Source organism: Pteropus vampyrus, unplaced genomic scaffold, assembly GCF_000151845.1.
Source record: "Pteropus vampyrus isolate Shadow unplaced genomic scaffold, Pvam_2.0 Scaffold194, whole genome shotgun sequence".
Taxonomy (NCBI): domain Eukaryota; kingdom Metazoa; phylum Chordata; class Mammalia; order Chiroptera; family Pteropodidae; genus Pteropus; species Pteropus vampyrus.
The window spans coordinates 1563123-1578696 of NW_011888975.1; the positions used below are offsets into that span (position 1 = coordinate 1563123).

At 41.1% G+C, this 15574-nt stretch overlaps 1 protein-coding gene across 1 annotated transcript in view; it reads right to left on the bottom strand.

The window, feature by feature from the left end:
• Window positions 1–4328, bottom strand: part of MROH9 (maestro heat like repeat family member 9) — a 36909-nt gene extending 32581 nt beyond the window's left edge. The window contains exons 1-2 of the mRNA XM_011371747.1: window positions 4242–4328; window positions 2427–2506 (exon numbers count right to left, since the gene is read on the bottom strand). Coding sequence (XP_011370049.1) covers window positions 2427–2506; window positions 4242–4328 — 167 coding nt within the window. The remainder of the gene's footprint in view (window positions 1–2426; window positions 2507–4241) is intronic.
• Between the last annotated feature and the right edge of the window lie 11246 nt (window positions 4329–15574).

A 15574-nucleotide genomic window follows, 5' to 3' on the forward strand; every position in this document is an offset into this window, starting at 1 on the left:
TTTTCTCTAATCCATGATATGATATTTCTCACATTTTAATATAACCGAATTGGAATGCATCTTCCAACTGATGGCAAGAGAAATGTGCCCATCGGTGAGCAGCTAGAAAAGTAAGTTGTGACACGGTTGTTTTTCCTTTGGTATGTGTGTGATCTGAATACCAGTCCTTCCTGATTTTTCTGAGGTGAAAATAATTCTTTACTTTTTGAAAAGATGGTGATATAGATGGTAAGGTAGGAAATCCCCTGCTGGACTCAGAATCTCTTTTCTCTACTGAACAAGACATTCTAAATGTCTGAGGAGCCACTGTTTAAAAGAGAATCTCTTGGGTAGTTTCCAGATCTTGGGAAGATGGGTTTGACTTATTCATGAGCTCTACTAGATTATCAGACTCTGAACAGGTATCTATCAAAAGTTTCTAGTAGAGTGTTTTAGAAGAAGGTGTTTAACTTCTAGGGATATATAATCTGGTTTAGGAAAATGCAAAATTAAGATTTTGATGAAATAGAAAATAGTGTCTCAAATTTTAAATATGAAGAAGGCTGAGAGTCAGACGCTGATAACACTAAAGAAGAAAGCCACGTGCACATCTATGTGTCAGCATGGGCAACTGGCGGCAAATACACATTTTTTTGGTCTACGTATAATTGGTTTTCAAATGAGACGTTGTTAAGTTACTGACGTGTGTTACAACAAGTGATGTTTTAGTGTAAGCATTTTCTTTTATTCTAGAATGTGCAACCAGGTGGTATAGAAAGGAGTTTGAGAAGAAAAACATTCCTCATTAAATTACTGTACGAGTTTGCTTTTGTTAAATTTTTGAGCTAAATGTTTGCTTCAAAGATTGAAGTGAGAAGTAGAACAGATATACTAAAAATATTACTTGGGAATTTTTTTTTTTTATGAAGCAGCAAGTTTTAGATAAGATCAATAAAAAAAGGCAATATATATTTTTACAAGCATAATTTCAAGAATCACAATTGAATAAAAGAAAGTAGATGCCTCCTAATGAGAGCATGGGAAATTATATTAAATATGATCAGAAACAAATCAGGGGGCCATATTAATAGGATACTATGTTTAATTCAAATCAAAGAGTATTAAGAGAGATGTATACAATTCTTATAAAATAATACAAGGCATAATTTATAATGTGAAATATCCGGAATCACATAGAAATAAAATTTATAAATCGTTAGATATAATTTTTAAAATATATGTTATTCAATTATTAAAGATATGAGGAAAATAGAAATTATTAAAGATACAAGAAATAGAAACAGTAGAAAGATTAAGCATTTGGTTTTCAGCATGTGGTAGGTAAAAATAAAAATTCTGCAAAAGAAGAGACCTTTAATATAACTAATAAGGAAGTATACTTATATACATAATAAATTGTATTAACTGAGATCACGAGGATTATATTTTCAGATAATCATGGAATGCCGACACATATTTATCATATGCTTCGCCATAGAAAGTTCTAAATACGAAAGGATGTACGTTTCATTCTATCATCGCAATGAGAAATCTATTTTTAAATTTATAAGATTCAAAGGACTCAGAAATACTTGAATGCTATCAAGAATTTTTCTCACTTAAAATGACAGAAAAATAATGCACTAAGCTTATCACTCATCGGTGCAGGTCTTCTGGACCACAAACTGACAGCACATGCTAAAAGCTCTAAGAAGGTTCATCCTATTTTTACTAGTTCGGGTTCCCGGGAAGCAGCTCTCAGAACGGGATGCAGAGAAACCAGAGAAGAAGCGAAGGGAGGAAGGGCCTGGGGTGGCCGGAAGTGCCAAGGAGGGTTTTGCCAGGCCGATGGAGGCTCCTTAAGCCCAGTCGCCCACTGGAGCTGCTCGTCCCGCCATGCTGGGTCATCGGCGGGGGCAGCCTGCAGAAGCGAGGCCTCAGCGACGGTCCCGGTGGACACACACCGTTGACCAATCAGAATTCGCAGGAGCAGGCCCTTTACACGGTGGCCCATCATCTACGTCGATGGCCTCACTCTCAGATATTTCAAAGGCGTATGGTAGAGAAGATACATCTTTTACGTACAAAGATGATTGTTGTAATATTGGAAAAGATAATGCAGAAAATTTTTAATGTGAGAATATTATACTATATTGAAATGGAAGTGTGACTGTATGGAAGAATAAAAACCTAAGACAAAATGCCCAAATGAAAAGTATTACAGAAAATTGAGTGCACGGTCTGCTTATGATTCTGCACTCATGATCTGCCTATCCATGGAACACAGAAAGACTGGGAAAGAACATGAGGAAGAGAGAAAGAACAGTTGCTGAGTTAGGATGGTGGAATTCTGAGTAATTTTTAATTTTTTGCCGTTGTGATTTTCCTCTGTTACATTTTAAAGATGTTCAATCAGTGAAATAAGAGAGAATTGCAGTTTACGGTACCTGGAATTCATGGCCAGGATCATGGCTTGATTACTTAAGAGGCTCGCGTATGCATCCCAAAGCCTGGTGGCCACAGGCTCCTGTAAGTACCAGGAAAAAGAGAAAAATCAGTGATAACGGACTCATCACGTCATGTGTAGGTCTCCCATCCTGGGCTGGAACATAAGCCCAAGAGTTCATAGAAGTTTTGAGACCAAACTGTAATTACACCCACGATACCGAATGCGGGCCTTTTACAGGCATCCAGTGCGCTTATCGAATTCGCATTTCCAGACCCGGTTTCGTGAGGCATGCTTTCCACCGCGGAACCGTTAGGTGCGATCTGCTCAGGGTGGCGTCTGCCTATGATGATGCTGGCAGGGGGACGGAAGTCTAAGCTATGGGCGACGGAAGGAGAACCACGTGCAGGTCAATGCACAGCTGTGGAGCGAAACGGTTGAAACTCGTCGGTGAGGGTCGGCGAGATTCCACGGAGAGCTCCCGGTTCTCCACTGGAGAGACAGGAGACCGCGAGAAAGCCCGATGGGACGGCAGCTCCCTTCTCCCGTGCACCCCGCTTTGCTCACGCGAGCCTCTGTTGCAAAGTCGTTTTCTTGTATCACGGCCGTGAGTGCTGTTTATGGACATTCTCGCTCTCTACTTCTGAAGTAGCTCAAAGTCCATTTTTAGGTGCTGCTGCATGATGATGATATGTCTGAGGGGACTTATGTCCTCTACTGCATAGGCGGGGCCCGCCCCTGATGACTTGTCACCCCAAAAGGCCCTCCTCTGTTTGCTCCGTGCCGGTCCTCTGACTCCAGCCTTGCATGCCCTGTGGCCTCTTTGTGCTGCCTCTGTGGGATGTGGCGGCTACCCACGATGGGCTAGGGCCAGACGCCTGTCCATCGGGTCCCTGTTATGGGCTGCGTGGTTATGTCCTCTTGAAATTTACATGTTGAAACGCTAATGCCCGGCGTGATGGCGTGAGGAGGTGGGGCCTTTGGAGGTGGTTCGAGTTAGATGAGGTCATGGGGGTGGGACCCCCCTCAATGGAGTTAGCGCCTTTATAAGAGGAGACCCCAGAGAGCTTGCTTTCAGTCTCCCTCTGCCATATGCAGATGCAAGGAGAAGACTGTCTGAAAAGCGGGAGGGGGTGGGCTCTCACCGGACGTGCATCTCCTGTGCTCCGGCCCTGGGCCGCCCAGGACTATGGGAAATGATTCTCCGTCGTTTAAGCCACCTGGTCTGGGGCGTCTCGTTAAATCAGCTCAAACTGACTAAGGTAGTCAGATAAGCTTCCTGACTGGGGGTCCGAACTCAAAGACGGTGTTTTCTCGCTAGGCATAAGCACCCTGCCATGGCCTTTCCAGGACACAGCATGTCGAGTGTCATCTAGTGTCCCCTCCCTGGGCAGTGCTCAGACTGAGTGCAGAGCACTCGCTCGCTTCTCTCGGATGTTTGTATTTGTGCCCACCATTGGTTCTGAGCAACGTCAAACACGATTCTAATCGTGAGAGAATAAGTCTTTGCTGTGTTGCTTATTAGTATAAGGCACGTTATTATTACTTATAGAACATAAAACCTGCCGTGACAGGCGACTCTCACTGTAATGGTGGTTTGTCTGTTTTGAAATAAGGACATGTTTGTCCTCATGACCGTTTTCGTTCAGTTCTCTGGCAGTGACTAACTGCACAGTCTGTCTACACGAGCAATTTCCCTGGGACTGTGGCCTCGGCGGGAGCTTTCCTCACGGGGCAGGTCCTGACTGGGCCTCGCGTCCTCGGAGGTCAGTGCACGGCACTTAGAATGTAATCACCGGCTCGACACGGGCAGTACGTCGAGGGGCTGGAAAATGCTGGCTCGGACCCCCGGGGACCCCTCCAGCGATTTGAATTTAACAGGTTTGTGTTCACGACCAGACATCAGCGTTAATAAACAAAACGCGCCCCCCGCCCCGGTGATTCTGACATGCGGCCGGTGAGAAGCACTTTTTAGGTGAACTATTTTCATTCAGTCCCAGAGTTCGCTGGCATGGCGGTAAATTGTCATTTCCTTGCTCTGTGGTCACGTGGCCCTCCGCCTCCCATCCCTTAGCCAGATCGTCGCTGCGGCTCCATCACCAGGTTGTTCTGCCCGTATTACTGTGACGTCACATCTCGTGGCGGTTCCCTGATTAAAAGCATATCCCGTCCATGTCATGGTGTGCTTTTTCCCTGTGCCATGTCACCACTGATGTTTAAGGCAAAAAGCCACGTTGAGGAGCAATAAGGATTGACCAGCTTCCAGGGGTGTCATTCTAGGAAGTTATAAGAATTAGCCAGAAATTTCACCTGCTTTCCCCGATTAGGCTTTTTATTATTGTTCTGAATGGGTAACTTGTTCACCAGTGTTCCCAGAAATTCTCCAGTGCCTCCTCTGGTGGGAGTGTGATTGTCACTCTGGCTTTAACTTCTGTTCTGTGGCTAAGTTCCCTTTTATCTCATGAATCAATTACTCTTAATCATGATGGACCTGCCTTTGAAACCCACAGGAAATGATAAAACGGTCATAATCCTGGGACTCTTACTTGGTGACATGTTTCATAACCTGGGCTCCAGGACCAGTCAGGTGGGCCTTAAGCTTCCGTGGTTATTTTTAGGCTTTCTTCTCTAAGCTGACCATCTGCTATATATACATACATCTTACATCGTTGACATTTTTGTTCAATATCTGTTGTCATTTGGGGCCAGAAAAATTGGAGTCATGCCAATTTGACTAGCTCTTTAAATTTCAGATGTTTCAAATCACATACATACAATGTGTGCTTCTGAGGCCACCTTAGCGGGGTGGCAGGGGAGAGGGATTATCATAATACCCAGTGTTCTGAAGGGATCTGAACTCTTTTGTGGTTAATTCCCAGACAATTCTGGGAAAGCTCAAAGGGAGCCTTGACCTTGGTCCTCTAGGGTGTGACGTGAGTCTGCCCCTTTTCCTCCACCTGCAGACTATCTCCTTGCTCTGACAACAGCAAAACATCAAAAAGTGCAGACACACGGGCCATCTGGATCAGGGGCCTGCACATCCAGCGCCCTCAGCTCTTGGGCCTCCTGTTTGTGCCGGCGTCTCACTGAGGCCGGCTTTGCCATTCTGAGGCTCTCATGCCCCTCCCAGCCTTGCCAAGGCCAGACGTTGAGAGAGCTGAGGTCTACTCCCCGAATAAATTCACCCACCACTCCCAAAGCTAGTTAACTTACTTGCCACCCCGCAAAAACCCCCGGAAACGCTCAACCCTTTTCCTGGGGGTCCACCAAGTTTCAACTGTTCTCATATTGCACATTTGGGTCCTAGTCCCTAACTTGACCCAGCGATGAAACTTAGAACGAACTCTTAAAGCATTCTACCCTGTTTACTTAAACATTTTAAAAAGTGGTGCACGCACATGTGCAGTACAGTAAAAACGGTGCACAGTGGACAAAGTCTCCACGTCTCCCCACCGTATCCTGCCCCGTACGCTCCTTCCCGCCCCAGAGTCTGCGACGGTGGCTCTGTGGTTTCCTGTGCATCTGCCAGAGATACAACCTCCAGACACAGCAGTGTCGAGGAGCCTGGAAAATGGTGCTGTGCTTTCCTGTAACTGCTGCCACTCTGCTCTGTCCCTCCTCTCTTTGACAGCCTCCCACCCAAGATTCCCTCCTAGATACTCGTCTCCCGTCTTGATTCTGATTCCGTGAATTTTTCATCTCTTTTGGTTATTATAACAGCTTCACCATTATTATTCATATGGAATCCTGTTCTTTAAAAATCTTCAGCCTCCTAATTTATTTACAGGTCTTCCTCCATCGCCAGGACATGCAAGATTCTTGGTTTAAGGGTTGGCATAGTAGAGCTTGGTGCTTATATTGGTGACGCTGGAACCAGACTTTAGAAGTTTGTATCCTATCTCTGCCACTTGGTAGTTCTGTGTGACCTTGGGAAGGTCACCTCCTGTCTCAGTTTCCTGTTTTGTCAAGTGGGGATAATAGTAGTCCTTACCCTATAGGGCTGCTGTGAGGATTAAATGAGTTATCCATTTAAACTGCTTGGAGCATGCCTAACACGTTATTAATGCTCTGCGAGCGTGAGCTACTTTTAGTATTACTGGAATGGGAAAGGGGTTTCCCCTCTCACAGTTCCCCCAGTTTTATTTCTCTGGGGTTATGGCTGTGAACTGGGAATATATATATATATGTTTTTGGTCTGCCCACAGCATTCCTGCAGGCTATCGCTTCTGACAGGGTTTGGTGGGAAGGGTATGCGGCTGCATAGCAGACCAGTCAGGGGCTGGGTGTGCCAACCCCTGTACCCCTGTGAGTGGGACGTGTCAAAACCTTCATCCTTTTTAGGTTTGCGCTGAAGTTCGTTCCCCGGGGCACGTGAGGGTGAGCGAGAACATGACTCTGCAGGGGGAAAGCTAAAAACGGTTTTCAACCAAACTGCCATTTATTTATTTATTTTTTTTACTTTCACCTACGCATATGTATTTAAACATTAATTACGATAGCCTCGTAATGGAGAGAATGAACGAATTGGGCCTCGCCTCCACCCCCAAGAGATTTCAGTTACATTAATGTCCTTAAAGAATATGACTTACCATTGCACACTGGACCGCAGGCGATGGAGACTCTTAGCTGGTCAGAGAGAAGGAGGAGACTCATTAAAAGGGAAGACACTTAATCTCTCTTATCACCGAGTGGGACGTATGCTGAAATCTGAAGCTAGTATGACCTTGATGGCAAAGTCACACACACACACACACACACACACACCCACCCACCCACACTAAAACTTCAAATTCGTTGTGAATATTACTGAACAGCACTTAACAAAAAGATTAGCAAACAGGATACAGAACCACCCTAAAAGAGTAATGAACTATAACCAAATGGTCTTTACTCCAAACACACAAGGATAGTTCAATGAAAGGAAACTTACAATAAAATTCTTAACATTAATTGCTTAACAAAAACATTCACATAATTTTTATTGAGGCAAAAAATCTGATAGTTTCGAATCTATTTTCTTGATAATAATTCTTAATAGAACAGATATGGGGTTAATTTTTTAATGTGTTGTAGAAATACAAAAGCCAGGACCAGAGGTAGTAAAGAAAGACGCAGAAGCATTATCCTAAAAGAACACGATGAAGGTGACCACGGCTGCTGCTGCCCTTTACCGGTTCTGGGCAGCCCATCCACTATCATTAGAAAATGGAAAGAAATGAAATATATTAAGATCAGAAAGGAAAAGGCGACATTAATTTTGAATTGTTTCCTTCAATAATTCGAATCACTTACTTCAAAAAGAATAGGAACGTCTTTTAAATTTCTCTGATATCAAAATGATTTAATTAGAATTGGAGTCATCGATGACTGATGTGTTCCGTAAAATTCCCTTATAAAATCTTTAGGACCTGCTATGTTTTTGTTTGTTCGTTTGTTTGACCAGCCCTTTGACGGTCATTTTTATTTCTTCTGTTTTAATTACTCTGTTTAGATTTTCTAGGTCTTCTGTCTAATCCCTTTTTAAAAAATAATTTTGGGGAATGATTTTAGATTTACAGAAAAGTTGCGCAGAGAATGGAGTGCTCATGCAGCCCACCCCAGTTTCCCCCAGCGTTCACATCTTCTGAAACCATGGCGCAGTCGTCAAAACTAGGAAGTTACTATTGGTGCAATTTCATTAACTTCACTATAGGCTTTATTTGGATTTCATTCATTTTTCCACCGATGTCCTTTTCCTGTTCTGGGATCCAATCCAGCATCCCACGTTGCATGTGATCATCACGTCTCCTTCATTTCCTCTGATCTGGAGCTGTTTTACAATCTCTCCTTATTTTTGAAGAGGATTGGCCAGAGATTTTTCTAGAGTAGCCCCCAGTTTATATTTATCTGGTATTTTTTTTTCCTGCTTTTAAAAAGAATGTCACAGAAACAAAGTGTTCGTTTCATCATGAGAAAGTACCAGATTTAGAATTTCTTCGTTAGTCCCGCGATTTTTCTCTTATCGAATTCGAGAGTTCAGCTTTGTCTTGAGGGCACGCCTTCTTTCTTTCGACCTTCCTTGGATTTATTTTGTCCTTTTTTGTCACTTCTTATTTTGGATATTTGATTCAATTATTGTCATTCTTTCTGGTTTATTATTCTAAGTATTGAAGGTTATGCATTTTTCTCTGTGCCCCGTTTTGGCTGTATACCGTAGGTTCTCATGTGTAGTGTTATCAATATTGTGTAATTTCGATATTAATTTCCTCTTTGACCCAAGGATTCTTTAAAATAGAACAGTTTAGATGGCAAATAGTAAGGTACTTTTTTGTGTTTGTGTGTTTGTTTCATATGTTCATTATTACTTTCTAATTTTCTTTTGCATTGTGATCAAAGAATGCCTCTATTTCTACATTTTGAGATTCATACAGAAAATTCTAGCCTAACATATGGTTATCCTTTATGAATATACCTTTTTGTGGGCATTAGAAAAAAAGATACGTTCTTTGTTTCCGTGGATAGAGATTGATATATGGCTCTCTCCCTCTCTCCGTGCCCCTCGCTCGCTCGCTCGCTCTCTCTCTCTCTCTCTCACACACACACACACACCTACTTACTTCTGTTTCCTGAATTCTCCCTTTTTTGACTCCCTGATTTCATGCTGACAGAGGTGAGTTAAAATCTTCTACCACTAATGCTACAAAAGAATTTTTTGTATTGGTACATAAACCAGTAACTTTCCTATATTTTTTGCTTTGCTTTATCAATTTCGATGCTATTATGTTACCTGGCACGTAGGTTGTATTAATTTTCTATTGCTGTGACAGATTACTACAAACTTAACGATCAGAAAGCCACCCATTTATTGTTTGACAGTGTCTGTAGGTCAGAAGGTCAGGCTCTGTTTAGGATTTTAAATAAACAAGATTCAGTATGCATTCACCTGGCTGGAATCAACTCGTTGGCATCGACTGCTCTCTCACTTAAGGCTCAGCATCGTCTTTCATTTAGGACATTTAGATTGTTGGCAGAATTCAGTTGAAAATCTCACAGGAGTAAATACATAAATGAAGACATTTTAGGACACATCTAGAATTTTCCCCACGACGCAGTTTTTGCTATTCTGTGTTCTTACACGTGTATGATTTATTTTAATAAATAAATCGTGACCAACATTTTCGGTTGATGTTTAGACTCTTTAGTCTCGTGAACATTTCACCACCTGATGAGTTTCTCTTTTCCCTGACTCCTTGAAATCCAGCTTCACTGAGGAAAATGAAATGTCTTCAGGAGGGGAGCTCAGTTTTAGAGCTTGAGTGCTCGGTGTGCGACCCAACGTACGTGCGTATCGACGTATGGGTGGTTTAGACTGCCAGAAGTTAACACGAGAGCTCGAGATGCCTGCAGGTCAGGAGGGATGTAGTAAGGCGGTGGAAAGGAAAATAGACATGCAGTTAGGAGATTAATTAACAAAAATAAACTCTTCCAGTTGGCAAATCTGGTAAGAACTTTAGAAGAGGGCCATGGTGAGGTAAATTCTATACATCCATCCTTCTTTCTTTTAACAGAACAGAATAAAAAAACCTAAGAAAAGTAGTCAAGGCTAGAAAGAAGACAGGCTTTTGATGGACTGAAGGGTTAATAGGAGAAAAGTCACTTACTTGAGTGTAGCTATTCTGTAATTGTTGGTGCCGAGTAATGAGGAGGATCTCAAGTAGTTTTACCTCTTAGTCAAAGGTAAACTACTCTATCAACCAAAGGAATCCTTGGAGATGTTGTCAGTGGCCGTGGCAACTATATATTTCAAAGATTCCGTTCTAGAATGGGTGTGGCTCCTGCCTAGATTGTACTGACATGCCCAGGAGGCTGCTCATACTCACTCATCACTACTGAGAAGAGAAGCTTCTGGTTTGTATTTTATCAGCACTGAAAGGAAGTTCTGCAAACCAACAGCCAGATAGAAGGTGGGCATGAGATATGAATAGAAAATTCACCAAAGAGGGAAACCGAATGGTCAATAAAGATAAAAAGAGGCTTAATCTCCCTTGGAGTCATGGAAATGCAGACCAATGAAGTACCATTTCACAACAAATACATAAAAATAAAGTAATAACTAAAAATAAGTGAAAATTTGTAGATGATAGCCATTCTGACAGGTGTGAGATGATATTACATTGTGGTTTTAATTTGCATTTGTCTCATTGGTGACGTTGAGCATCTTTTCATATGTCTGTTGGCCGTCTGTATGTCCTCTTTGGAGAAATGTCTGTTCAGGTCCTCTGCCCCTTTTTAAACTTGTTTGTTTCTCTGCTGTTAAATGGTATGTGTTCTTTATGTATTTTGGGTATTAACCCCTTATTAGATGTGTCATTTGTGATTATCTTCTCCCAGTTGGCAGGTTGTCTTTCATTTTGTTGATGGTTTCTTCACCGTGTAGAGCTTTTTAGTTCGATGGAGTCCCATTTGTTTCTTTTGTTTCTTGTGTTGCCTTTGCCCGCAGAGACATATCCAGAAAGATGTTGCAAAGACTAATGCGAAAGAGTTTGCAGCCTGTGTTTTATTCTAGGAGTTTTGTGGTTTCAGGTCTTAAATTTAAGTCTTTAATCCACTTTGAATTTATTTTTGTATACTTTTGTATATATATCTTTTAAATCAAAAAGATTTTGGCCATTATTTTTACAAAGCTTTTTTCTATTTTTTTCTCTTCTCTCCTTCTATGACTCACTAGGCATATTTTGGTATACTTGATGATATCCCATGAATCCCTGAGGCTCTGTTTATTTTTTACTCATTCATTTTTTACTCATTCTTTTTTACTCCTGTTCTTTAGATTGGATGACATCAACTGACCTATTGTCAAGTTTTTTGATTTTTCCTTCTGCTACTTAAATCTTCTGTGAGCCCTTCCAGTGAATTTTTTATTTCTGTTGTACTTTTCACTCTGGAATTTCTATTTGGTTGTGTTATAGAATTTCTATATCTTTTTGATATCCTCTATTTGGTAAGAGAGACATTGTTTTTATACTTTTCTTTAGCTTTTTTAGAGACATGGTTTCCTTAATTTCTTTCGCCATATTTATAATAGTTTACTAAAAGTCTTTTCTGGTAAGTAGAACATCTGGTTTCCTCATGGACAGTTTCTGTTATTGCTTTTTCTTCTTGTATACGGACTATACTCTGGTTTTTCTTTGCATGTGTCATAATTGTCATTAAAATCTAGTTATGTAAAATAATATAATATGGCAGCTCTGGAATCATATTGTCCCCCTCTTCAGAGTTCATTGCTATGCTTGTAATTGTTGTTGATGGCTTTCTTTTGTGAACATAGTGATTTTACTGGACTAATTCTGTAAAGTCTGTATACTTTGTCACAAGTGGCCACTGAATTCTTTGTTCAGTTAGCTATTGATAGGGCAGGGATTTCCTTAAAGGCTTTGAACCAGAAAACCTTCCAGCCTTTGCTAAGGGATCTGTACGTGGGTTGTGGAATGCTTCCCACACATCCGGCAATTTACAGTACTGCCTTGGGCCTTTCCTTCATAATTGCAAAGTATCTCGAAGTCGCCCAGAGGTGAGAGATTCCAACCTTCTCAGGTCTTCTCTTGGCGTGTGCAGATCCTTGCACATGGACATGACTTCTAGACATCCAGAAATTTGTCAGAGTTTTCAAAGCCTGCTATGGGCATCTCATTCCCCATTTTCCTTTTGAGTTTTTTGGTTGGCTTCCTGTTTGCCCCAACTGGTATTGCCACCTCAGGCAGCTGCAGTGTTAAACAGTTGCCACTGGTCGGTTTTGACAAATGCTCTGTGAATAGGGCTGTTTGCACTGGAAGAGGTTCGAGTCGGGTAAAATAAAAATGAATCCTGTGAATGGGCACTTTTTTTCAGAGAGATAATAAGTCAAATAGTGACAGTTTCCTGGAAGATTTGAGGGGAGCTCTAAATCTATTCTGTTCTCTCTAGTAGTGGCTAGGCTGCTGATTTTCACAGCTACCATTGATTTTCAGTCTTTCTTCTTCTTCTTCTTTTTTTTTTTTGAAAAACAAACACTCCATGGATGATTACAAGTCTTTGATTAATTCCCCAAGTTCTGACAAAGCTGATCTTGACAATGTTGCCTGTGTTCTAATTACGTTTATGGAGGAATAAGTTTTTAGAAGTTCTTACCCCACCATTACAAAAGTACTTGCACAGCATTGTTTTAATAAGAAAAATGTTAGAAAAAAATTCTGACATTAAGAGAATGGACAAATAAATTGTGATCTTTTCATATAATAGAACTCAGCAGTTAAAATAATTGACTAAGATTATATATCTTCACATTAATAGCAATAAAACAAATTATAGAATGATATCTATAGTACAATAATATTTATATTATTAAAACACGCACTGAATAATATTTTTGATTAGTGCATATATATAGCAAATTATTTTCATAAAACATGGCCTGGGTGGATAAATATCACATGCATCATAGTGATAGAAGAACAGGATTGGAACAAAGGGGGAAAAAAGACCAACTTTTTCTATAATATTTTCTTTATTTTATTAAAGAAAATATAGATACATGAGTGCTATATTATTTCTGTGCTTTTCTCTACTTAAAACCTAGGAGAGAGAAGAAGGTCATATTGGATTGAATTCTTCTATTCTCTGTGAATCTACTTAACTCTATCCAATTTTTTATAATCTATGGCTGGAGAGAAAACAAAAGACAAGAATATGATAACTAACTGCTGAACCACAATTGGATCTGTTATAATATGATCTCGATATGGCTTTCAAATCTGGAATGTCAAATTCTGGCTTTAATTTTGCTTTTAAACAATCACAAGTTCAAACCAGACAGAGAAAGGTGAACCATTGGTTTCTTCCTCTCTAAAAATCTCCATCGTATGTCTCTGTTCCAGCCAGAGAAAGGAAACCTTTGACATTGTTTCTCTTCTTGTCTGCACAGCGTTGGTTGGTAACACCTCCATAGCTTTCAGAGGAGGGGAAGGGGGCTGCGTTACGGTCATAACCACTTGGAAGGACATAGCGTCTCTCTTCCAGAGATTTATGGCATCCCATCATAGTGACGAGGGAGCACAAATATCAATTCTGTTTTACAAGGAGGAAGCGGGAGACTCTGGATTGCCACGATACAAAGCGACAAGGGTAGAAATGAAAAAGAAACCCACGCCTAGCCCCTCTTGGCCTGGTACTCAGCCAGAGAAAGCTTCAAAGCCACACAGTGTTCTCATTGCAACATGGAGCCGCTAGGTGTCACTAAAGATAAAACTTGTAGCCATTAAACGGTTATAACTGGGAAAGCGGAAAAGGCAAGTGAAATTCACCATATTAATGGAGAAAACAGAAATTTCCACCTCTAGATGATGCAGTGGAAAGTGGCTCCTCTCCAGGAAGTGGTTTCATACCCTGTCCGTCATATCTGTGTGTGGACCCATTGGGTCGGCATCATCTTTTAGCAGAAAAATAATTAAACGAGCTCACAAAACTCAAGACATATGCTACAGGATCATTCTGTTAGTAAAATGGGGTTCAGATTCTAAGCCTCAAGCACTGAAGTCCCAAGAATTGCGTCTCAAATTTCAACAGCTGTCCCCAGGTGGGAGTGAGTCAGATAAAGTGAATTCTCTTTAGACAAGGAGAGTCGATGAGATTTTTGGTTTCCAATCCATTTCTACTGTTTGCTGTGATTTCTTTTCCCTTCTCTATCTCCATTCTGAAAACCATACCCGGAAAATAGTATGAGTTCAATACATATTTGTTAGATGAATTGTATGGCTCAAGGGGAGGACACCAATATTTACCTTTACGCCTTGATCTCCACTGCTCTCTTACATTCCTTTTTTAAAACATAATCTTCAGCAAAAAAAAAAAAAACCCTGCGAAGTGGTTATTGTACCCATGGTTTGGCACAAGCAGTACTCATGGGATATCATCACAAGTGATCTTTGCTTTCATTTCTCATTATCTCTTTTAACTTTGTTCAGTAGGAAAGCTGCTCCTGGGTAAATCTCTCAGACACACCTATAACATTTCTGAGCTGTTGTCACTGCTAAATAGTCCTATCATCACTTTAAGTAGAACTATCACAATTAAGTCATGAAAAGTTACTAAAATTTCATGCAATAACACAATCCCTGTCACTCAAAATCACAATTTCTTCTCCCCCAAGCCAGGGCTGTTAGCAATTCGGCAGCCTCCGGAAAAGGGTAAAGTATGTTGTTTCTTTCCTTTTTATTACTCAACCCATCGCTTACTCTCTAATGTGGGTTAGAGAAGGTAGAAAAGAAGCACAGATGAGGTGAGCAGTCGGGTTTCTTTCTTTGAATAGTGCCTTTGAGATATCTAGGAGTCTCTATTAGAAGTATTTGATCGTACTTCCCAAGATGGAAGCTAAGCATTTTCTTCTGGCTGCCCATGCTCCCTCAAAATTTTTATATGCTTTTATTTTCTTTAATGTAGTTTATCATTTTTCTTTCATATACTTTAATTTATTAAATACCGTGGAGTGTTCTCCTTCTATAAGAATAGAACTCCCAATTTACGTAGCTGCTTGGAAAAAAAGACTACATTTCCCAGAATTCCTCATCACGGTCCATGCGTAGATTCTTGGAAGTATCCTTAAATGGAGAGAGAGGCTTGATTTGTTTTCCCTTTTCTCTTTTCTATTGACTGCAACAAGAACATGATCATTGCAGACCAGGCGATGAGGCGGAAGCCCTGTCCGAGGGTGTCGATGACGGTGGGACTGACTGGACAGCCTTGCGCAGCTACTCCCAGGCTTTGTTCAGAAACAATGATCAAAAACTTTGTAACGTACTGTTTTCAGGTTTTATCATTTGCAGACAAACCAAATCCTAACCGGATAAAAATACAGAACTAAATAAGCTTTCATTTTAGGAAAGCTTTTGCTAATAAACAAAGCCAAGATTGGAAAAAGAGCCTTTATTCTTGCAAAGTAATTTTTATCACCTTGCATCTATGACACTGTATGAGCTTTGGGAGGGAGTGGAGGGTACAAGGTGACATCAGGGAGGGGATGCACACAAGAGGTCACTCTCGCCCCCTTCTCCTCCTCCCTGTGCACCCCGGGGCTGATTTCTTCTCCGACATTGCGTGCCGCTGCTTCTCTGTCTTCCGAGGCAGCACCCTTCTGTC